Below are 25,104 nucleotides of genomic sequence, written 5' to 3'. Positions count from 1 at the left end.
AGGCTAACTCCAATGTTTAAGTTTGATACACATTATTCAGTAAATATTTAATAAAGGCAAAGTTGCTGAGATTGAGCATTTAGCAGTTTCTCCCAGTCTTGAGCAACCTCCCTTCTTCCCCACCTGCCCTTCAAAAACCAGACTCATTCAATAATCATGGGTGAGGTGACAGCGCAAACCTGATATCACACTGCCTTTTGAGGTTAATACATCAGTTAATTGGTTGCCTTTGTATCCGATTGCATAACTATAATGTCATGTGACAATCTGGTCCCATGATAAGGAAGTATAAAAGTGTCACACTTTGAGCAGGATTTTGTGACCTCTCAACGCCATCGAGTTGTTCTCATCACAGGTGAGTGTAGGGGGTAAGAGTGCTTTAGAAAACTTGCAGATCATGAACAGCAGGCTACGTCGCAGTCTGTTGTCAAAATGATTGTTAACGAGGAATGTTTGGTTTGAATACTGAGATTTGTGCAGTCAATAACTTGCCTTTATGGAGAAAGTGAGGTCTGCAGATGCTGGAGACCAAAGTTGAAACTTTATTGCTGGAACAGCACAGCAGGTCAGGCAGCATCCAGGGAACAGGAGATTCGACGTTTCGGGCACAGGCCCTTCTTCAGGAATGGCCTGAAGAATTTCCTGAAGAAGGGCCTGTGCCCGAAACGTCGAATCTCCTGTTCCCGGGATGCTGCCTGACCTGCTGTGCTGTTCCAGCAATAAAGTTTCAACTTGCCTTTATGTGCCATCTTTAACATGGTAAAATGTCTTGAGGCATTTAGTTGGCAAGAAACAGCATTTGACACTGAGCCAGTTAAGATCATGATCCCCACCGAGCCTGCATCAAACTCTTTTAAAAGTGTCTGCCATTCTTCCCCTGTACCTGGGTTCAAGATCTGTAACTCCTTCACTGTCAGCCCTGCGGGTATCCTAACACTGCACGGGGGAAGCAGAATGCCTGTGGTCCGATCCGTAGGTTCATGGTGTGTTGAGCCTCATGGGGCTGGGGGAGATTGCAGAAATGCTGGGGAATGAGTGGGTTTTACAAAGTAGGATGAGTTAAAATCAAGAAATTGCTGGCTGGGGAGCCAATACGTTCTCAAGTACAGGGTGATGTGGGTGGTGTTGACTGACTGGGTTTTGACTGATTTAGCAATGCTGGGAGAATTTGAAACCTTTAGAGGACGGTGGACTTTGGCAGCAGAGTATTGGAGCAATCCGGTGCCTGAAGGACAGTGGTTCAAGTTTGCAAGTTTTGCATCGAATGCTGAGGGGTGATCTGAGGTTTATAAAATCATTGAAGGAGCATGAATATGGTAAATAGACAAGGTCTTTTCCCTCGGGTGGGGGACTCCAGAACTTGAGGGTTTAGTGTAAGAAGGGAAAGATATATAAAAGGGACTGAAGGGGCAACTTTTTCACAGACGGTAGTAAGTGTGTGGAACAAGCTGCCAGAGGAAGTAGTGGAGGCTGGTGCAATTGCAACATTTAAAAGGTGTCTGGATGGATATATGAATAGGAAAGGTTTAAAGGGATACGGGCCAGGTGGTGGCAAATGGGACTAGATTTAGGTTAAGATATCTGGTCGGCATGGACGAGTTAACCAAAGTGCTGTACATCTCTGACTCTGACCATGACTGTCCTGCATCTCTGCCAGTATGTGGTCTCCCTCTGTTGCTGTGGTTTAGATCAGTGATCCTCGCAGAAGCAGAACTGTTCCTGCTTTGTGTGGAGAACCTTTGACCCAGTCAGAGAGTGTATTGAACCATATTTTTGTTTTATTACTGAAACTCCCAGACTGTTCCAACCAACAAAAGTTGACGGAATTATCTTTAGCATGGGTGTGTTGGAAGGAACGGTTAGAATCAAGGCTGTAATAGGCTCCAGGGGAGTGGAGCCTCCAGTTATGTTAATCACAAAACCTCTTTAATTATCACATTCTAATCTGGCCTTGGCTTCTGAGGTTAACCCCTTAATGTACCCCCCTCTCTTTCACACTGCTGCTTATAACCAACCTCTTCGACTCAGCCCCTTTTCGGTTTTACTTTTCATTCGGAGGATGTGGGTATCAAAGGCCAGCATTTACTGCCTATCCCTAACTGCCCTTGGAGAAGCTGGTGGGGAGCCACTTGAACTCCCCACTGCAATCTGTGGGGTGAAGGGACACTCATGGTGCTGTTGGGGAGGGAGTTGCAGGATTTTGACCCAGCGACAGCAAAGGAGTGGCAAAACCATTCTGATTCAGATGTGTGGCTTGGAGGGGCACTGCAGCTGTGATGTTCCCACCTATCTGCTGCCCACGTGATAGAGTCCAGGGATTTTAGAAGGCACTGTACATCGGTGGTGGGGGAAGTGAATGTTGAAGCCGGTGGGAGAGTTGCAGGGGGGGGGGCTGCTTTGTCCTGGATAGTGTCGATCTTTTGGAGTGGCATTGGAGCTGCCTTGCCCAAGTAAGTGGGGAGTATTCCAACACTGTTCCTTGTCGATGGTGGACCAGTTTTAGGAATAGCGGTGAGTGACTCGCCACAAATTACGTCTCCTTTTGTGGTCCAATGCCAAATTTTTATAACACTCCTGCACAGCACCTCAGGATGTTTGTTTATTTTGAGTCTATCCAAGTCCCTGAAGCCGCAACTCTGTCACAACAGAATTTATCCGAGATTTTCAGCGTTTCCCATTCCTTGGTCTGAAGGATATCTGCTTGGAGATCCCGCTCAGAAGGCTGCTCTGTCTGAACACTGCAGGAGGTGCTTAGTTCTCCAATTAATGTTCCGATAGATGTTTCCACCACTCAAACCTGTTGGCACACCACCCCATCGCCTCCATCCAGGGCCCCAAACACAGTTTCACCTGCCTCTCCTCCAATCTAGTTTACTGTAAGCGGTGCTCCCAATGTGGTCTTCTCTACATCCCAGGCACTACCCAATTTTAATTCCCCTTCCCACTCCCTTACCGACGTGACCATCCTCTACCACCTCCATTGCCACAGCGAATCAGACCGCAAATTGGAGGAACAGCACCTCATCTGTGAGGAAATTGGAGGAACAGACTACAGCCTGGAGGACTCAACACTGAGTTCTCCAATTGCAAATAACTTCCCTTCCCATTCCCCTACCTCCTTTCCCAGCTGCTCCCCCTCCCTTCCATCCCTCTAATTGACCTATCCTTCCAGCTCTCGACCGGATTCATTCCTCCCATCGACCAACCAGGCCGTACTCTCTACTTGTGTTCACCTATCCCCATCCTACCACCCCACTCCTCTCCCCACCCCATCTTTATCTGCAGCTCCCCTCATACCCACCTCCAGCCCTGAAGAAGGGTTACACCTGAAATGTTGTCTTCTTCACTTCCTGGCTTGCTGTGTTCTTCCAGCCTCCTGCATGTCAACCTTCACTTCCCCTCCTGTCTCCTCCTGCTCGTGCCCTATGGCGTTCGGCTTAAATGTCCGAACTTCATCTGTGTAAAAATGTACTTTATTCATAAACAAAATCTTAATGTGCATTCACAGATACTGAAGTAGTCCTGTTGCGTGTCATCTCAGGGCATGAACACCAAGTGTCACAATGTACCGAGGTTCATAGAGATCATTATAGAATCCCTTCAGTGTGGAAACCGGCCCTTTGGCCCAACAAGTCCACACCGACCCTCAGAGCATCCCACCCAGACACATTCCCTTACCCTAAATCTACCCGCTAACCTACACATCCCTGAAGAGATGGACAACTTAGTATGACCAATTCACCCTAAACTGCACATCTTTGAACTGTGGGAGGAAATCCACGCAGACACGGGGAGAATGTGCCAGCTCCCCACAGACAGTCACCGCAGCTGGAATCGAACCGGGGTCTCTGGTGTTGGGAGGTAACAGTGCTAACCACTGGGCCATCATGCCGTCCCAGGTTCTACCTGTCCCAGGTTCTACCTGTCCCCGGTGTTGCTGGGACTGGCCTTGGCATGGCAGAAAGCTCCAAGTGGTTGGACCATTCCGTATTACCTAGTCCTTTGTGGAAAAATTTGCAAAAAAGAAAACTATCTTTGACCACAAGTCCATCAGGAAGTGGTCAGCACGTAGTGTCCTCGATACCCTGGGGGGCGAGGGGAGGGTAGATCCTGTCGCACGGTTTCCTGAGCAGACTGTCAAACTCATTCGGCAAAACGTCTCATCACCAGAACTTTCTACCAAGCACCAAGACGTAGCTTGGTTGATGGTGCCTGTCAGATCCTTCATGAAGCAGCTGATTGGCTGGGAAGATGGTTTGGGAGGGTGGGGGTGGGGTGATTGGGTGTAGTGGATTGGAGTGGTGGGGGGAGTGGAGGGGTGTTGTGGGAGGGTTGGGGTGGTGGGGGTTCGGGGGAGTGGGGGTGGTAGGAGGGTTGGTGTTGTGGGGGGGTTGCAGGGTGGTGGGTGTGTTGGGGGAGTGCAGTTTGGGGTTCGGGATGGTGGGTGCGAGGCAGTGGGTGTGAGGGGGTGCAAGGTGGTGGGTATGATTGGGAGGGTGTGGGGAGATGCAGGGTGGTGCTAGTAGGTGTAAGGGGATGGAGGGTGGTGGGTGTGAGGGTTGGTGGGGGTGGGTGTGTGTGGGGGTGGTGGGTGTGGTGGTGGAGGGTGCGGGTCGGTGAGGGTGTGGTGGTGGAGGGTGCGGGTTGATGGTGGTACAGACTGTCGAACCTCCTGGAATATTCCTTTGCAACGAAGGTCTGGAGAAAGATAATATGATTTTTGTCGAGGTTCACGTGATATGGGACTCTGTGCTCTACAGTCTGTTCTCTAGGACGCACACCAAGACAATCATCGACAGAGTTTGGAGGATCATCGACTCGGTGAAAGATGCTCTTTGGTATGGCCCAACACTTGTGGGTCTTACAGTGTAAAGAGTTGATCTCGACCGGGTGCTGCAGACCGGTGCATTCCGAGGTCCAGGACTACGCGCTGAGGGATGCAGTAAAGCCTGGGACAGCTGCTGCCAAGACACTGGGGAAAGGAGCATTCTCTGAGGTCTTCCTGCTGAGGTTTAACGAGTCTGTTCAGTTATCAGACCCTTTCATTGCCTCAATGCATGTGAATACTCTCCCACATGAGTAAGAAATGCCTTTGTTTCATTTTTGTATCTGTAGGGAGTGACCGAAATTCAGATCCCATGAAGCTGCTAGCTGCCCTGGCTATCTGCTCCTCATTCTTCCTGGTGACTGCCAAAAACCAGCCTCAACCTTGTTGTGAGTACCTTTTTCTTAAACTACACTGCCTTGGATTCCAAGGCGATAGGATAGAGAGGGGAAACCATGCATCTTACAACTGGGACACCCGAATAACTGGGTCTTTCTTTCTGGCTGTTCTTTTGGTTCTCATTTCCCGAATATTCCAAAAAGTCCACTTGTGGCCCATGGGCTGCCATTGGATTGGCCAATGCTTCTTTACGACTGCGATGCACATTCGCAACACACGCTCTATGTCCGACGTGCAACCCGAGCAAACCATTTCCAATGGAGTACACAGTGGGGACAAACTTCTCTCCGTGCACCAAGTTCCACGCTGAGGTCCCTCGATACGATTTCAATGCTGTTCATGTGCGCAGCTCCTCAGAAAGCTGGAGAAACTGAGCAGGCAGCATCTGTGGAGTGAGACCCAGTTAGTGTTTCTAGCCTAGCATGACTCTTCAGAGCTTTATCTCTGTTCTCCTCTCTCTCTCTCTCTCTCTCCCTCCCCTCTCTGTCTCTTTCTCTCCAAGGATGCTGCTGAGTTTCTCCATATTCAGTTTCCAGCACCTGCAGTATTTTGCATTTACTCTCAAAGATCATGATGTAAAATCATATTGAGACATCTCAAAGCGAAACATGCACAAGTGGACTTTACAGTGCCTGCTGTAGCATTAAGGTTGTGATGTGCTTTTACAAAGTTTATGAATGATGGTCTTACAAGTGAAATACTGTGGCAGTTTGTCATAACTATCTCCAGGCGGACTGACTGGGAGACTATCCCAGTCCTGTTGCCTGTTGCTAAGCATGCTGGGATGATTTACAGGCCTGTTTGGTCAAAACTCTCCATCTGTAGCCAATGACCTAGCCTGGCACTCAAACCCAACACATCCAGCCCAGAGGCAGGATTATTGCCTACTGCACGACCAGGCTCCTTAATATGGGAGTGGGACGTCATCAATTCAATGCCCTTGTTTTTGGAAGTTCCAGGGGAAATAATTGCTCCACGTTTAGCCAAATGGGAGCCCATTATGAACACTAGCAATTGGAATTAGGTCAGCCGAGTGAGCCTCGTAGAACGAGTTCCCTGATAACCCGTTCCAATCTGGGAGCCCTGGCTGACAGACAGGAGTGTCGGAGGTTTGTTCATTGAGAGATGGTTCTAAGGGAGCCAGACCAGTGTCAAGGACTATACACTTGTAAATAAAGGGTGACGGGACACCGGCCCCTGTGGGGTTTCTTCAGACAACTCGTTTGGATCGTCCACTTGGGGGCCAGGTTTTAACGAACTTTTCTGAAGGATAATGAGTAACAGGTAAAGAGCCCTCAGGTGTACCCGATCTTTCTCTCACCTCAACAGTCTGTACATCGCTACAAAACCTATCCTCCCTCCCTCTCTTATGTCCTTCCTACTCCAGACTTGTCTCCGATTTGCCTGGGAGAGCTTAAGAAAATTAGAGGAGAAACCCACAGGCTCACTAAGAGAAAGTTGCACTGGAATCTTCCTCTCCCGCCCTCTTAGGCAATGGAAAGATTCCAGGAGATCACATGAACTCAGTTTTATCTATAAATACATCTTTTGTCTATATATACACCCACACCACACCACACCCAAAACATTTTGTGACCTCTTGCGAAGTGCATAATGAGGCGCTGATTAGCGGAACTTTACAAAGTGCTAATGTGGATGGGAATAAATGACCTCCCCCTCCCCCGCTATGAATAACAGTCGGTCACTTGGTCCCTTTGAGCTCCTCTGCTATTTAATAACATCATAGCTATTCTGATTTTAACCTCTATCTCCACTCCAAATTCCTGCATATTCCCGATTAATCTTTCATCCCCCTCAGAGGACAATACTGGACTTTTTATTTCTTTATTTTCCAACTGAACCATCCGTACCTAGGTACCTTGTACCAAAGATGGCACCGTAAGTATGGCAACTTGTCAACTTTTCACTATGAGGAGATGTGACAATAAAGCTAATTCAATTCCATGGTAATCCAGAATGTATCTACCTCTGCCATAAAGATATTGAATCCCACTTTGACATATGTCTCCTGACACACCTTTCCCATATAGATTCAAGTAGTCTAGGTGAAAGAAGACAGAGGGATCACTTGATGGAATAGTGTTGCCCCTTGTGGGAGAGTATAGGACAAAGGCACATGGCTTAAAAGTGTGAGAGGAATGTTATTAAGCTGGAGAGAGTTCAGAAGAGATTTACCAGGATGTTGCCGGGTTTGGAGGGTTTGAGTTACAAAGAAAGGCTAGGACTTGTTTTTCACTGGAGCGTAGCAAGTTGAGAAGTGACCTTTATAAAAGTTTATAAAATAATCAGGGGAATAGGGATAAATTGAATGGCAAGTGTCCTTTCCCTAGGATGGGAGAATTTCAAGTAGTGGGACACATTTTTAAGGAGAGAGATTTAAAGACATGAGGTTCGTGTGTGGAATGGCCTTCCTGAGGAAGTGGTGGATGTGGGTACAATTACAACTTTTGAAAGACACTTGGCTATGTACAGAAATAGGAAAGGTTTGGAGAGGATATGGGCCAGGAGCAGGCAGGTGGGACTAGTTTAGTTTTGGGATCATGTTCGTCATGGACTGGTTGGACCCAAGGATCTGTTTCCATGCTGTTTGACTCTGTGCACGGTCTCCCGTTTAGAACAGAGATTAGGAGGAATTTTCTGAGTGTTGAATGTGTGGAACACTCTCTCTTGGCCAAGATTGGGGTTGGGGAGAGAGAGAGACTTGTCGTTTATGTGATATTGTTCCAAGACAGGATAGCATGTGATCTCAGATGGAAACTTTTCCACCTGATAATCACAGCTAAGTAGATAGTTGTGAAAGGACATGGGGGATTGATGGTGTAAGTGCAGTGGATGGAATTCAGTGTGAAGAAAGTGAGAAGCCGGACATTTCAAAGCCAAGGAGGGTGAATTGGGAAACTTTATTTTTCGCCAACGAGATGTGGAAATATGAAAGAATTTTGGATATGTGGCATTTTAACCATGAGATGGTAGACAAGCACAAAAAATAATTTAAAAGGTGGAATGATGGCTTTTATCCAATGAAGAACAGGAAAGAAGTAATGTTTCAGTTATATCCCAGTTTTGGATAATTTTAGAGTGCTAGGTTCCACTTTGTGTACGGAGTGTCAGGAAAATTCTCTTGACCTTGGTGCGGGTACGGTGCAGGTTGAAGGAGATGGTACAGTCATGTTAATGAAAGAGGTCTAAGTATCGATTAACACCTCGGGTAGTTTGTTTGACACAGTTATGAAGCAGACGTTACAGCAAGCTAACGGGTTACTGTCTATCCAGCTTGCCAGGCAGAGTCATAACATTGTATACACATGGGACATTGGAATTCTTAAAAGTGAACTCTCAGATGCAAGATGTACGTATAATAGAGTCTAGATTAGAGTGGTACTGGAAAAGCACAGCAGTTCAGGAAGCATCCAAGGAGCAGTAAAATCGACGTTTCGGACAAAAGCTCTTCATCAGGAATACAGGCAGAGAGCCTGAAGGGTGGAGAGATAAGTGAGAGGAGGGTGGGCCCTTCAGGCTCTCTGCCTGTATTCCTGATGAAGGGCTTTTGCCCGAAACATCGATTTTACTGCTCCTCAGATGCTGCCTGAACTGCTGTGCTTTTCCAGCACCACTCTAATCTAAACTCTGGTTTCCAGCATCTGCAGTCATTATTTTTACCTAGTACACATAATAGATATCTGGACTTAACAAGGTTAAAATAACAAAAACCAATTTCTATAATATGTTTTGGACCAGGTCACACCCCCTCAAAATATTAAGAAGGTAGCTTAGACTCTAATTTTGTTTCTTTTTATAAAAATAAATGCTGTGTTCCAGATGCAATTCGATTGGTCAAACTACTCGAAGTTAAGCAAAACACAATTTATTCAAACACGATAGTTAAAATACAACAAAAGAGAAAGGAAGTTGGAATAATTTAACTCTATTGGAAAACTTAACAGAATAATGGAAACAGTAACTATTACTAATTGACTGTTCCAATACAGTAGCATCCAAAAACACGCCCTTGGCAAAAGGCAAAATCAGAAAACAGATTTTGTCTCACATGCAATCGAGCAGCCCAGCTTTTGACTGCAATCGAGAGAGGGAAAAAATATCTTCCGCTTCAATCCCCCAACGGCAACTGCTGCTGAAAACTAAAAACTAAACATTCCAGGTTCTGTGGATGGAAGCTGGACCACACCCATTCAGGCTGCTTCTATTGTTCCAGCTTTCTTTTTAAAAAAAACAACCAAGGCTTCACAGGATATTTATTTTCTCATAGACTGTTGTTCCAAGACTCCTATTGACAAAACGTTTCAACAGGGTGACTCTCTTTGTAGCAAGACTCCCCTACGTGGAGTTTGGATCAAGGCTCTTGCCTTATCAGATGCAGAAGATCCATAAGAAATATTGAAGTAGGGAGGATTTGCTAGAGTTGTACAGAGTCATACCTGGCACATAGGAAGATGGCTGTGGTTATAGAGTCACAGAACCATAGAGTCAGACAGCAAGGGAACAGACTCTTCGGTCCAACTAATCTACGCCAACCATGTTCCCATTCCAAACTGGTCCCTCCTGCCTGCTCCTGGCCTATATCCCTCCAATTCTTTCCTATTCATGCACTTATTCAAATATCTTTTAAATGTTGTAACTGTACCTGCATCCACCATTTCCTTTGGCAGTTCATTCCACACACTAACCACCCTCTGTGAAAAAGTTGCCCTTCAGATCCCTTTTAAATCTTGACACCTATTCCCACAATCTCTCTCTTAAATAAAACCAGGACAAAACACAATTCTTAAAGCCACAGCGTTGTCACAAGCAATAAAAATAGTGATGCAACTTGATAAGGTGGTTGATAAGGGGTAGGCAGGAGTTTTCCTTTGTCTGTGTAAAGAACTAGTGCACATAAATGTAAAATAGAAACTAATAGCTCAAATACAGAACTTAATAATTTCTTGACAATGATGTGGAAATTGCACACATGAGTGACATGAGAGCAGATCACGTCAATGCATTTAAAGAGAGGTTTCATATGTGACAGAGGGATAAGGGGATCTGGGAACCAATGTGGGCAGAGCCCATTAGAATGGAGGAAACCCAAGTGGAATATAATTTCTGGCAGAGTCTACTTGGGCTGAATGGTCTCTGTTTCTGAAAATCTAGTGGCTTGACAGTGGAGAATGGTAAACGTGTACAATGATCCACTCGAATAGACCTGTGCTGCCTATAACAGAGCTTTTCCTTTACTTTGTATGTTGCAGATGGACCCAAGCTTCTGGAAGGTCAAATGGTCACCGTGAGTATCAGGATCATAATGTTTGGTGTCTCTGATTCCGCCCCCCTCCCCCCCCAGAGTTTTGAGGAGGGGCATTGAATCATAATGTCTGTGTGCCCATGCCTGCCTGAAGCCAAGTGTGTTTACATGCAGGACCCCTCTCCTCCGCAAAGGACATGTCCAACCAGTGCACCTTGATCAATTCAACAAAAACATGGAATGACCACTCTTTCCTGGCGCCTTTGAACCTAAACCCGTGTGGGGTTGATGATTGGTCATTGGGTACGTTCTCTGCAGCAACACCGTGACTAAGCAGAGTCACTTGCCCACCAAACAGCAGCCTATTGTGCAGTTTACATTGTTGTTCCCCTTGTAGATTTTGAATGTTTTGCCATCCGGTCCTGCTGAGTGCAAGACAAAACGTGTCAACAGGGTGACTCTCTTTGTAGCAAGACTCCCCTACGTGGAGCATTGTGTGTTTGGATCAGGGCTCTGGCCTTATCAGATGTAGGAAGTCCATAAGAGATATTGAAGTAGGGAGGGCTTTGCTAGAGTTGTACAGAGTCATACCTGGCACATAAGAAGATGGTTATCAGAACTTTATGATTCTGTGACTCTGTAACCACAACCAGCAAGGAAACAGACTCTTCGGTCCAACTAATCCATGCCAACCATGTTCCCATTCCAAACTGGTCCCTCCTGCCTGCTCCTGGCCTATAACCCCAAATCTTTCCTATTCATGCACTTATTGACATTTCTTTTAAATGTAACTGTAGCTGCATCCACCATTTCCTTTGGCAGTTCATTCCACACACAAACCACTCTCTGTGAAAAAGTTGCCCTTCAGGTCCCTTTTAAGTCTTTTAAAACTGAGCCCCCCAGATTTGAACTCTCCCACCTGAAGGAAAAAACCCTTGCTATTCAAGTTATCTATGCCCCTCGTGATTTTATAAACCACGATAAGGTCCCCTCTTAACCTCCTAAGCTCCAGTGAAAAAGTCCCAGCCTATCCTTATAATTCAAACCCTCCAGTCCTGGCAAGTAAATCTTTTCTGAACCCTTTACAGTTTAGTAATATCCTTCCGATAACAGGGCGACCAGAACTGGACACAGTATTCCAGAAGAGGTCTCACCAAAGTCCTGTACAACCTCAACATGACATCCCAACTCCTGCACTCAAAGGTCTGAGCAGTGAAGAGAAATATACAAAACGCCTTCTTAACCACCCTGCCTACCTGAGACCCAAACTTCAAAGAATTATGTATCTGAAACCCGAGGTCCCTCTGTTCTGCAACACTACCCAGGGCCTTACCATTAATTGTATAATGGTTTTAATTGTAAAAGTCCTGCCCTTGTTTGTTTTACCAAAATGCACAACCTCACGTTTATCTAAATAAAACTTCATTTTCCACACCCCAGCCCATGATCCAATTGATGAAGATCCCTTTGTAATGTTAGCGGTGGCACCAATTTTGGTGTCATCCACAAAATTACTAACCATGCCTCCTAAATTCTCATCCGAATCGGTCGTATATATGACAAGCAGAAGTGGATCTTATAAAATTGATAACGTGTGTATTTTGGAATAATCAAACCAAAACAATTGTCTTCGGCCTGTCATCTTGGCTCCAGGACATCTCTGTGTGAGTTCCTCAGGGGTAGTGTCCTGGGCCCACCCATCTCCAACTGCTTCGTCAATGACCTTCCCTCCATCACCACTTCTGACCTTATGATACTTGCTGCTTGTTCGACTCCTCAGAGACTGAAGCAGTCCCCATGTTCGAGTGTATAGGTTTGCATTTCCATCTAACAAGCAGCGCACATGCCATGCAAGTGCCAGGCAATCATTATTTCCGATAGGAAAGCGCCACACCATCGTCCTCGATGTTCAAAGGCATTAACATTGCTGAATCCCCATTTTTTTAATTGCATAGTCCTAGTGAACCATCATGCTACACTCACGCTCTCTCTCTCTCTCTCTCTCTCGAGGGAGAGAGAGATAACTGGTTGTGGTTAAACCTAAAGATCACCATGCCTTGGTTGAGGGGCAAGGTTGATAAGCCTATGACAACTTTACCTTTACACCTACCTCACAATTAATGTCTTAGGGTGGTACCAATGATCAGAAACTGAACTGGGCCAGCCATATAAACACAGCGGCTGCAAGAGCAGGTTAGAGGCTGGGAATCCTGCATCGAGAAACTCACCCCTCTTCCCCCCCCTCCCCCCCCCCCCCCCCCCCAAAGCCTATCCACCACTTACAGGGCATAAGTCAGGAGTGTGATGGAATAATCCCCACTTGCCCCTAGATGGGGACAGCTCCAACAACACTCAAGAAGCTCGACACCATCCAGGATGCAGCAGCCCATCTGATTGGCACCCCATCCGCAAATACCCACTCCCTTCACCACCGACACTCAGTAGCAGCAGTGTGTACTATCCACAAGGTGCACTGCAGACACTCACCAAGGCTCCTTAGACAGAACCTTGTGAACCCAGGAGAAGGACATGTGGGAACACCACTCCCTGCAGGTTCCCCTCTGAGCCACGCACCATGTTGCTGTTCCTTCACTGTCACTGGGTCCGAATCCTTGAGCTCCCTCCCAAACAGCACTGCAGCTTGGCCTTACACCATATGGAGCACTGTGGTTCAAAAAGCCAGCTCCCCACCACCTTCCCAGGAGCAATCATTGCTGGCTCTTAAAGAGAGAGAATTGGATGCTGTCTCCATTTTCTCGTTTTATCAGCCTTTCCTGCTATTTCCTTTCCCCCTCCTGTTGGTGTTGACTTCCTCCTTTACCAATGACTGCACCGATGCCTTAGGGACTGTAACGATCAATTACCACCACCTCATCATTTGAGAGATCTCTATCCCTCTCGAAGAGAAAAGAGCCTTATCTTTCCCCCCTCCCCCATCCAAAAAAACAGCTGCTGTAGACTTTTTCTCACGGGTATAACGTTTTCCAGTGCTGGTCTCATCCTTCTCAGTTTTATTTTATAGTTCGACCCAAGCAAACACTTTGAGATGTGGTCCAAGTTCGCCTTTGACGGGATACAAAAGAGGATATGCACCAAAAGTGTGCTGATGATGGACAAAGGCGTTAAGATCTCTGTGTACAATTTCCTCCTGTACAAAGAGGTGAGTTTACAGACCAAGAGGCTTCTGATTGATGAGGTAACGCCCCTCCCATCATCCTGACAAGGAGCCTTAAGCGGCTCCCACTACATGCAGCAGCATTCCGTATCATTGTTTCACGGTGAGGGATAGAAATACTGGGATATCTTCCATTCAGACTTCAAACACCAAGCTCCACATCACCTCTACACTGTCCCCCATCAAACACTCCCCAGGACAGGGACAGCACAGGGTTAGATACAGAGTAAAGCTCTCTCCACACTGTCCCCCCATCAAACATTCCCAGGGCAGGGACAGGGACAGCACAGGGTTAGATCCAGAGTAAAGCTCCCTCTACACTGTCCCCCCGCCATCATACACTCCCAGGGACAGGGACAACATTGGGTTAGATACAGAGTGAAATTCCCACTACACTGTTCCCCATCAAACACTCCCAGGACAAGTACAGCACAGGGTGAGATACAGAGTAAAGCTCCCTTTACACCGTCCCCCATCAAACACTCCCAGGACAGGGACAGCACGGGGTTAGATACAGAGTAAAGCTCCCTCTACACTGTTCCCCATCAAATACTCCCAGGACAAGTACAGCACAGGGTGAGATACAGAGTAAAGCTCTCTCTACACTGTTCCCCCATCAAATACACCCAGGACAGGGATAGCACTGGGTTAGATAGTGGGTAAAGTTCCCTGCACAATGTCCCTCATCAAACACACGCAGGACAGGGACAGCACAGAGTTAGATATAGAGTAAAGCTCCCTGTACACTGTGAGCAAGTCACATTGCTATTATTGTTTGGGACTCGGACTGTGAAGTGTTGAAAGATGTATCACATTGAGCTTGATCTGTATTCAGTGATGTTTGAAGGCTGTGAGGAAACCTGCTTTCCGATTTAATTTCAGATTTGGTCTTTGTGAGATGTTGGAGATTTTGTTTGTCTACATGCATTGAAATGGGTTCTTTAAAATCATTGAGGTGACCGGTTCAGTGCATCAGAAATTAATGGCAAGAGTCAAGAACCACAAAGTCAGAACTTTATTTCAATTATATCCCGTCTTCTTGCCTTACCTTACCTTCCTTTTCTCTCCTCTCCTTCTGAGTAACGCTTGATTCTTCTACTGTTCTTAAAAAAACAAATCATTTTCCATCTGTAAAGTTTACTCCCGATGCACAGTGCCTCAGTGGTTAGCACTGCTGCCTCCCAGTACCAGGGTCCCGGGTTTGATTCCACCCTCGGGCGACTGTCCATGTGGAATTTGCACATTCTCCCCGTGTCTGCGTGGATTTCCTCCGGGTGCTCCGATTTCCTCTCACAGTCCAAATAGGTGCAGGTTAGGTGGATTGGCCGTGTTGAATTGTCACAGTGTTCAGGGACGTGTAGGTCAGTTGTATTAGTCAGGGGTAAATGTAGAGCAATAGGGTAGGGGAATGGGTCTGGGAGGGTCAGTGTTGACTTGTTGGGCCAAGTGCCTGTTTCCGCATTGTAGGGATTCTATTCTGTATGTCAGATTGAAATAGCTCTGTAAATCATTGTTAAAGGAGTCCCCTATGTAAACAATTGTGTCACGATAGTTGCATGGTATAGCTGCTAGGTGGCACTGTCACTCTACTGTCTACAACATTGCACCATTGGAGTTAGAACAGAGAAACTGCTTGGTCAATCATCGATTTAATCTTCAATGAATTAATTTAAGAAGTAAAATTAATGAATTAACACACTTTACAACAGCAGTATTGAGCACAGAATAACTCAATGGATGGAAGAGCGAGGTCTAGCCCTTCCCACTGGGGTGGTGGGCAGTTGGCCAGAGGTTCTGATCTGTCAAACTGAGTGGCATTGTAAAGTTCCCTTGTGTAACTCCTCTCTGTTTCTCTCCTCTACTTGCAGAACATTATGTTCCAATTCTACCCCCAAAATAATACATGTGTGAAGACTCCTCTCCGTGTTCCATTCCTGCCCATTGCAATTCCCCGCAATGCAACATTTGTTTCTCAGATCTACATCGGAGGCTCCTCTGCTCCAAGAGAGGGGATACTGGCCAATGTTTGGAGTGGCGAAATTAACACTGGTAAGAGCGTGGGTGGATTCCTATTTAACCTCCTCCTTCCTGCTTATCTCTCTCTCGCGCGCGCGCTCTCTCATTACAAGAAAGCCCCTTGAGCTCCCGAGCTGAACGGGACCCTTTCTTTGGAGAGCACGGTGTGCCAGTTAAGTGCTGGCCTCCCCCTTCAATCAGATTCCAGGTGAGAGCTGTGAAATCCTCCTTAATGATCATTTCTTCCCCCTCATCCCCTGTCAGAATGTTGAAGGATACCATCCTGTTGGCCTGACAACCAGGTTTGAACCTCCTCTGGTCTGCATGCCAAAGGATCCTCTGAAAAGGAGATCATTTAGCCCCTTCATCACCTTCCACCATTCCATGAAACAATGGCTGCCCTGTCATCCTGGCCTTGACATCTATGATTGACTCAACATCAACTGCCCTTTTTTATTTTCCAAGATTGCTAAGGGCCTGTCCTTTGTGTACAGACATTTACAATCTTTCTTGAAAGATCTGATGTTATGTCTCATGATCAACAGGTCAGTCTACCTTAAAGAGATATGCCGATGATATTGTCAGTGTACCATAACTGAGGGTGCAGAGATCTCATACTCTTTCTTATCCCAGGATCCCTTGAGGCATGACATGCTGCTGAAAGCATGTTGCTCTTTGTAACCTTAACTGCACATGAAGAATGTAGTGTCTACATCTAATAGGTAGAAGTGGGTACTGAGATTAGAGTCAAGATTAGAGTGGTTCTGGAAAAGCACAGCAGGTCAGGCAGCATCCAAGGAGCAGGGAAATCGATGTTTTGGGCAAATGCCCTTCATCAGGAATCAGTTGTTCTAAATGTCTATTTCTCAATGACACCCTATCAATGCCCAGTTTCTTATGATGTTAACATGAACCTTACCACATCAGATAAAGTACCCTTTTGGAGACTAGCTGTCCCTGAGGTTAACATGGTTGTCTTCAGAAGCCTCCGCAATTTTGCTGTTAGATATTTGGAAAACTAATTGAAGGGCAACCAGACAACAACCTTGGACAATAGGGAATTCAGACACTGCAACTATTTGTCGCTCTTCAGTATCGGTTTTTGAGAGGACAGTCATCTGTACAGATTTGTAGACAGGACACTAATCATCAAGACAACATGTTTTCAAACATTAGACTGTTATTTCAAAATAGAAGAAATTTCTAGGAGTGCCTTACTTAAAAAGCTAATTATCCATTCAGCCGAAAGTGAAGACTGCAGATGCTGGAGATCAGAGTCAAGATTAGAGTGGTGCTGGAAAAGCACAGCAGGTCAGGCAGCAACCGAGGAGCAGGAAGATCGACGTTTCGGGCAAAAGCTCTTCATCAGGATTCCTGATTCAAAATGTCGATTTTCCTGCTCCTCGGATGCTGCCTGACCTGCTGTGCTTTTTCAGCTCCACTCTAATTGTCCATTTAGCTGAACCAAAGAGTTACCAACCTGTACTGAAGCACAGATGGTACTCTTTCTCTCTTTAAAAGGAACAAGCATAAGAGGCTGGCAGAGCAAATTACAGCAGATGCTGGAATCTGTGCTGAAAATAAAAAAAGCTGGAGATCACAGCCGGTCAGGCAGCATCCATGGAGACGAAGCAAGGTAGCGTGCCAAGTCTAGATGACTCTTCGTCAGAACTGTTAGCTCTTCATCGAAGCGTTTGCTTGCCCTCTCAATATAAGAGGCTTGAGACTCTTTAAAAATAAAAGACGGCCAAATGATCCGAAAAGTATAGTTCCAAAGCTCCTCCAGAAGAAAATCCGCTTAAAACCTGGAGCGGGTGTCCAGTGAAAACATGAATCTTCACTGAATTATAACTGTTTGAACAACAGGCAGATCGATATTACAGATCGAGTGGTAGGTGATCCAGAAAAGATTGGAGTTGCGCTTGAAGCCCAACTCGAGAGAAGAATGATCTTTAGGATTAGTAGACACCAACCCCAGGAGCCCATTGGTCAGTTCCACAGCCAAGGGTGATTATGACCTTCCCAAAGAGGAACTGTCTTGAGAGGTTCCTCGAACTGGTCACCATCTCTACATCTGTTTCACTCCTTTAGGAAGGACCTTGTGGGCACGTGCAAGGGCCAGAACATTGAATTGCTTGAGGATGAATCCAAGTGTCAAGTCAAGGTGGCAAACCAACCAGCATTGCAGCCAAAATTATTACAACAGTCAGCAAGTGCACCAAACCACCAGCATCTGTTAACGTTGTGGTCTGTCCCACCTACCCAAACGTGCCCCAAGCTTTTCTGATATGCAGGTGGCACCAAGGGACAGCGGGCTCTCCTGGTGAGGAAATCTGATTCCAAAGCCTGAGCCAGACCCAAAACAAACCACAGGTGACCCTCAAGCTGGTACCAAGGTGCATGAATAGAAACCCATCGGCAAAGTACAGAGCTAACCAAGCAAAAGGTCAATTTCAGAAGACGACAAATTAAAAGCTACAAACCAACATGGGAGCTAGTGCCTGCATAGTACAACTCTTCATCCGGGAAGGCATGTACCTAGTGGCACTTTGTGGGTCAAGTCATTAAAGTGTTATCAGAGCAAAGGCCTGCTCTCTCATTAGTGAGAGATGGTTGGTGGTGGATTAGCGTGAGGTCACCACATTTCAGATGAGGGGAAAGGTTGAGAAGAGCCCATCATGGTAACCTCAGCCAGTGTGGGAATTGAACCCATGGTGTTGGCATCATTCCAACCAGCTGTCCAGCCAATTCAGCTGGCCAGCCCCGACCCCATGGTGCAGCCTACAAGAACCCACCTCACGGAGTTCAACAGGTCACGAACTGTGTGTGTTGGTAGACTCTCGATGCAATGCGGTCCACCACCTCCCCTGGGCTTTCTGAAATGGTAACTCCACTGACCCCCATGTAGTTATAAATTCAAGCGATTCTTCTCATGCTTCCCCCCCCCCCACCCTCCATGATGGAACAGTCTGCACGTGATGCAATCAAATCAGTCAACCTCTGTCCAAATGGAGACAAAAACAGATATTTCTGGAGAAGCTCAGCAGGTCTGGCAGCATCTGTGGAGAGAAACCAGAGTTAATGTTTTGCGTCAGGTGAACCTTTTTCAGAACTGGGCAGTTGACATAACCCTGTCTTTACCAATGTGTGTTTTTTTTCTCCCCCACCCAGTGCACTACATGGCGACGTTCACGGAGGTCGGCTGTCTGCCCGTATCTGAGGTCATTTACACCAAGGAGACTGGCTGGGTCACTGAGATGTGAGTAGCTTGACGTTCTCTCTGCCTTTGTCCTTTTATTCATTCATTCCCTCCCCCAGCATCTCACCCCCTCCAATCCTCTCTGTTCCCACGCCTGTCACTCGCTGGGCTGCATGGCGAAATGTCCTGGGGTTGGTGACTGGGTAGGCCAAACTATGGCCACTGAACCTGGCTCTCTCCTCCCACAGCAGCACATGAACACACTGAGATATCAGCTGGGGGGGAGAAGGGTGGGGGGGTAAATGTGTGGAGTTAGCTCTGTTTCCCTCCCCTCACCCGTCCCCAGCTCCCTCAGCCCAGAGATACCAGAACCACTGCTGCCCTTCAAATGCAAACACGGCACTCTACAACCACTGAAAAGTTACAGCGCAGAAAGAGGCCATTCAGCCCCTCGTGTCTGTGCCGAGGAAACTAGCCGCCTGCTCAAATCCCATTGAGCAGCAGCCGGGGGTCTGTAACCCTGCAGGTTCCAGCTCTTCAGGAGCAGACCCGGCTTCATTTTAAATGAGTGAAGGGGTTTCCTGTCGCAAACACTGAACTGGACAGAGAATTTCAGACACCCACCAGTCTCTGGGTGAAAAGATTATCCCTTTCGTCCCCTCTAATCCTTCTGCGAGTAACCTTAAATCTGTACCCCTTTGGAAGTTGACCACGAGGAATAGACAGAAGTGAGGACGACCGCAGATGCTGGAGCTCAGAGTCGAGAGTGTGGTGCTGGAAAAGCACAGCAGGTCAGGCAGCATCCGAGGAGCAGGAGAGTCAACATTTCTGGCAAAAGCCCTTCATCAGGAATGGCTTTTGCCAGAAACGTTGACTCTCCTGCACCTCAGTTGCTGCCTGACCTCGTATGCTTTTCCAGCACCACACTCCCGACACTAAAGGAACAGATCTGTCCGCTCTCCCCAATCCCTTCATTATTTTGTACAGCTTGATTAAGCCAGCCTTCAGCCTCCTCTGTTCTAAGAGGAAACAACCCTAAACTATCCAATCTTTCTGCATCGCTGCACTTTACAAACCCTGCAAACATTCTTGTAAATTTCCCCTGTACGTCCTGTAATGTGGGGACCAGAACTGTACAGAAACCTTTAGCTGTGGCCTTACTAGTGTCTGGTACAGCACCAGCATTGCATCCCTACCCTTGCATTCAGAACCAGTGACAGAAGGCATCCCAAATACTTTCTTTAATTCCTTATCTCCACAACGTTCCACCTTCAGGGACTTGTGGGTGTAATGTCCAAGGTGTCTCCCCTCCTCTACCCTGTCAATACCCTCCTTGCTTGCTGAGTTTCCTTTGCTCTGTTTTTTCTTCCCCAACCCAGAACTTTCAGATTTGTCACACACACCCCACCACCACCAACGCAATCAAACCATCTTCCTGCAATCGACACCCATCCTCTTTGTTATCAGTCAGCACCACACTCTCGACCCGGACAATCTGCATATTTCCTAATTGTGCCTCCCACATTTAAGCCTAAATCATTAATACTTTGAGCAGACAGCATGGGGACCCAACTCTGTGAGCCCCTGTGGAACACCACTAGAAACCACTTTCATCCATCATCCTTTATCCTTCATTTCCTGATGCCGAGTTACTTTGGATCCATCTCGTCCCATTCCCCTGTCTGCCACTTGGGGCCTTGTCTGAAGGGAGCTGATTCAAACCCGCATTCACTGCACTACCCTCCCCAATCCCCCGTGTTACATCCTCAGCAAATTAAAGTAGCATGATACAACCTTCCCTTAGCCAAACAATGCTGACTATCCTGGATTAATCAATGCCTTTCTAAGTGACTGTTTCTCTCAATTGATTTTTTTGAAAAGTAATTTGCCCGCTACTGAGGTCAGACCGAGTGATCGATAATTATACGGCCTATCCCTCACATATTTGGTCCCTTAAACAAAGGGACAGGCATGACCTTCCTGCACACACCAACCCCCATGGAACCACTCCGAGCACAAAACATTTGGACTTGTAGAGAAGACGATAAAATGTGGAGCAGGAAGGGCACAGCATTGGAGGAGCAGGAAAGTCGACATTTTGGTTCGGGACCCTTCATCAGGACTTGTAGGGAATCTCTGCAGTCGGCCTATTGAATTTGCAATGACCCTCCAATGAGCATACCATTTCCCCCATCCCTGTAACCCTGCGTTTACCATGGCTAAACCCCCACCCCACCCCCACAACCTGCACGTCCCTGGACGCTTAGCATGGCCAATCTACCTTAACCTGCACAACTATGGACGATGAGAGGAAACCCACGTGGACACATGGAGAATGTGCAAACTGCCACCCAGACAGTCAAACTGAGGGCAACCCACAAGCCCACCCCCACAGCACCAGTACTGAGGAGCTTCTCCCATCTACCTGGGAGTCTGTCTCAAGGTGCCTGTGACAGTGCAGCACTCCAGCAGCAGCACCACACGAGTCAGCTTGAGGGTCAGGAGGGAGACTCGACCTTTCTGACCTTGAGCCACTGCTTTCCCATGTCTGGCACTGGCTGCTGTTATGACCTACCTGCGTCACCAGAGGGAGCATGGGTACCATTTCTGGGCTGGGAAGGTGTGCTGCAGTGAGATTCCCTGCTCAGGGACACACACTGGTCCCTGCAAATGGGGATGGGGCCTGGAGCCTTCCATTCTCAAACAGCTGTCTTGTGCAATACACAGACCCTGAGAACACAGGAGATCATTCAAAACGCAGCCTGGACTCGCCACAGATGGAGAGGAATATCCCTTGTTCTCATTCCCTTGTGTTGTAGGGGGCACTGGGTCTAAAATCAACAGGAGAGGAGCTGAGGGAGATGTATGATAAATGATCCCCCAACCTGATTTCCCTCCACGGACCTCACTTGTACAACAGAGGCCACAGGTCCGCGCTGCAAGTCCTGAGTGCACAACTCGGGGAGATAGTGAAGGCTGTTGCTTCTGAGTAAGTCAGTGTTCCTCCATAATGTGTGACAGCCCCTACACCCCCTTCCAATCTCTGTCACCTCCTCCAACCTCACTAGCCCTCCCTATCTCTGTAACCCCATCCAGCCCCTACACCCCTCCCTATCTCTGTAACCCCCTCCAGCCCCTACACCCCCTCCCTATCTCTGTAACCCCCTCCAGCCCCTACACCCCCTCCCTATCTCTGTAATCCCCTCCAGCCCCTACACCCCCTTCCTATCTCTGTCACCTCCTCCAGCCCCTACACCACCTCCCTTTCTCTGTCACCTCTTCCAGACCCTACACCCCTTCCTATCTCTATCACCCCCTCCAGCCCCTACACCCCCTTCCTATCTCTGTCACCTTCTCCAGTCCCTACATCCCCTCTCTATTTCTGCCATCTCCTCCAGCCCCATACCCCTCCCTATCTCTGTAACCCCCCTCCAGCAGGTACACTTCTCCCTATCTCTGTCACCTCCTCCAGCCCCTACACACCCTCCCTATCTCTGTAACCCCCTTCCAGCCCCTACACTCCCCTGCCTATCTCTGTAAACCCCCTTCCAGTCCTTGTACACCCCGCCCTATCTCTTAACCTTCTCCAGCCCCAATACACCCCTCCCTATCTCTGTAACATCCTTGAGCATTTACACACCCCTCCCCTTCTCTGTCACCTCCTCAAGTCCCGACACCCCTCCAATCTCTCTGTCACTTTCTCCAGCCCTGACATCCCTTCCTGTCTCTGTGTCACCTCCTCCAGTCCTGACATCGCTCCCTACCTCTATACAAACTCCGGCCACTACACACCTCTCCTTATCTCTCTGACCTCCTCTAGCTCTGACATCCCTCCTTACCTCTGTACATCACCTTCTAGTCCTTACAACCAAGGACAAACCAGCCCACTTGGTTGACACCCCATGGACCACCTTCATTCACTTCCTTCACCACTGACACAGTCACAGCAGTGTGTACCATCCACAGTGGACCACAGCACACTCCTTGGACAGCACCTTTCAAACCGACACCCTCTACCCCATCAATGGACAAGGGCAGCAGGTACCATTTCCCACTGAGCTGCACGCCATCCTGACTTGGGAACTAGATCACTTGTACCTTCCCTGTCACTGGGTCAAAATGCTGGCACTCCCTCCCTCACAGCACTGTGGGTGCCCCTGCAGGACTGCAGCAGTTCAAGAAGGCAGCTCACTATCACCTTGTAGTGGGGAGTGATTAGGGATGAGCAGTGACAATTTGCAAGAATACCAACAAAGGGGGGAACCATCCAATCTGAACAAATCTGTCAGTTAACTGTCAATCATCATCCCCTGCTGCATGGCACTGTCACGACCAATTAGAGCCCACCTGGCAACCCATTAGCATTCTTCTTTCATACAGGACAACACGTTGGTTTTCCCTTCTATTGGAATTCTTGCAAATTGTCCCGATCAGTGCAGGATGAAATGCGTTGATGAAGATGCCTTTTGCTTTCAGGAAGATTCACTATTTTAATCCCGGCAAGGCCCTGAGCAAAACCCAAACGTCAGTGAAGAGTCGCTGCTATTCACACGCTAAGGTTTACTGCTGAGGCTGGCTCCACTGGAACAGGCTTCCTTTTGGCAAATTCATGTGCATTCACTCGGAGCTATATTCCTTCGGCTGGTACCTCTCCCCAAGACAAACTGCAAACCAAACTTCAGTACCACGTGTGGGTTCCTGTGAACTCCATTTCCAACAGTTTTTGCCTGGTTTCTTGTCAGAGAGGCAGACATACTGTATTAGCCTACGCTCTCTCACATACCCCACTTTGAATTATTCTGACTGCGTCACTGTGCCTCTGTTGCTTGGAGACAACCTAGTTTTGGTCCTCTCTACCTTTTTTTCTTTCATGCACTGAAGTGCTAATCCCTACCCCCTTCCCCAATCTCCACGTGGACTTGAAGTGTCTGTGTGGAGTTTGCACATTCTCCCTGTGGGTTTCCTCCAGGTGCTCTAGTTTCATCCCGCGATCCAAAGATGTGCAGGTTAGGGTGGATTGGCCGTGCTAAATTGTCCCACAGTGCCCAGGGATGTGCAGGTTAGGGTGGATTGGCTGTGCTAAATTGTCCCATAGTGCCCAGGGATGTGTAGGTTAGGGTGGATTGGCCGTGCTAAATTGTCCCATAGTGCCCAGGGATGTGCAGGTTAGGGTGGATTGGCCGTGCTAAATTGTCCCATAGTGCCCAGGGATGTGTAGGTTAGGGTGGATTGGCCGTGCTAAATTGTCCCATAGTGTTCAGGAATGTGTAGGGTGTGCGCATTAGTCAGGGATAACTGGAGACGAATGGGTCTGGGTGGGTTACTCCTCGGAGGGTAAGTGTGAACTTGTTGGGCCGAAGGGCCTGTTTCCACACTGTAGGGATTCTATGACTCTAATAAACAAACCGTCATCCAGCCTCCTTACCAAGCCCAAAGTAACTCTACAAATTGAAAGTTCAGAAGAAAAATCTCCACCCTGTACACACCTTGCTAAATATCAATTAATCCTATGGTTAGACATTGTTCTTAACACTGAACAAGCCTGTACTCATTTTGTTTTTATTTAAATTTCTAGGTTCTATGACTTAACCACAGGAATCAGTGATCCCAATGTATTTATCCCTCCTCCTAAGTGCCTTAAACTGAACAATTGAGAATATTTGTTCTCAGATCCGGTACAATTGTAAGATTAATCTGACAATCTGAAATAAAGAACAACTGTACCCTTGCTCGCTCTGTTTATTGAGGTAGGAAACTTTGCCAGTCAAATGGCCGGAGGTCATGCAGAGTTCTGCTCCCTGACTTCCCCATCACTAATGCAGGACAAATACAGACTTTGAGATAAGGCTAGCTAGCATTACTAAATGGTGGTAGACTCTATGGATGCATTGTCACACCTAACTGCAACCGCACGCTGGAAATTTAGCCGGAAGCGTCACAAACATTCAGGTTTTGAAAACGCTGCTGGGAGTCAGAGGACTTGAATTAAGGGGAGGCTGGATAGGGTGGGACTTTTCTCACCGGATCGGAGGAGGTGACCTTCATAGAGGCTGATAAAATCATTAGGGGCAGAGACAAGGTGAGTGGCCGGTGTCTTTTCCCTCGGATGGGGGATTTCAAGACTAGGAGGCACATTTTTAAGATGAGAGGAGAGAGATTTTGAAAAGACATGGGGGGGGGGGTGGTTTGAGGTGGGGAAGGCAATTTTTATTTTAAACACACAGGTT

At 47.4% G+C, this 25,104-nt stretch overlaps 1 protein-coding gene across 1 annotated transcript; it reads left to right on the top strand.

Annotated features, from left to right (window-relative positions):
- The first annotated feature begins 304 nt into the window (after positions 1-304).
- LOC122543812 (mammalian ependymin-related protein 1-like) lies at positions 305-24,605 on the top strand. The gene is made up of 7 exons (XM_043682602.2): positions 305-355; positions 5,116-5,214; positions 10,495-10,529; positions 13,510-13,647; positions 15,531-15,711; positions 18,850-18,937; positions 24,453-24,605. The coding sequence occupies exons 2-7, from the start codon at positions 5,139-5,141 to the stop codon at positions 24,529-24,531; spliced, it is 597 nt and encodes a 198-aa protein (XP_043538537.1). The 5' UTR covers positions 305-355; positions 5,116-5,138; the 3' UTR covers positions 24,532-24,605.
- The last annotated feature ends 499 nt before the right edge of the window (positions 24,606-25,104 follow it).

Source organism: Chiloscyllium plagiosum, unplaced genomic scaffold, assembly GCF_037043375.1.
Source record: "Chiloscyllium plagiosum isolate Xiang-an unplaced genomic scaffold, Cpla_swu_hap1 HiC_scaffold_46, whole genome shotgun sequence".
Classification (NCBI taxonomy): Eukaryota; Metazoa; Chordata; class Chondrichthyes; order Orectolobiformes; family Hemiscylliidae; genus Chiloscyllium; species Chiloscyllium plagiosum.
The sequence above is the reverse complement of the archived record's forward strand: the minus strand, read 5'-3'. Positions and strand labels throughout refer to the sequence as shown.

Excerpts from the sequence above, each read along its gene's own strand:
- LOC122543812 (XM_043682602.2), top strand. The coding sequence starts at position 5,139 with ATGAAGCTGCTAGCTGCCCTGGCTATCTGCTCCTCATTCTTCCTGGTG. Across the intron at positions 5,215-10,494 it reads AAACCAGCCTCAACCTTGTT|ATGGACCCAAGCTTCTGGAA; the intron begins GTGAGTACCTTT and ends TGTATGTTGCAG. Across the intron at positions 13,648-15,530 it reads ATTTCCTCCTGTACAAAGAG|AACATTATGTTCCAATTCTA; the intron begins GTGAGTTTACAG and ends CTCTACTTGCAG.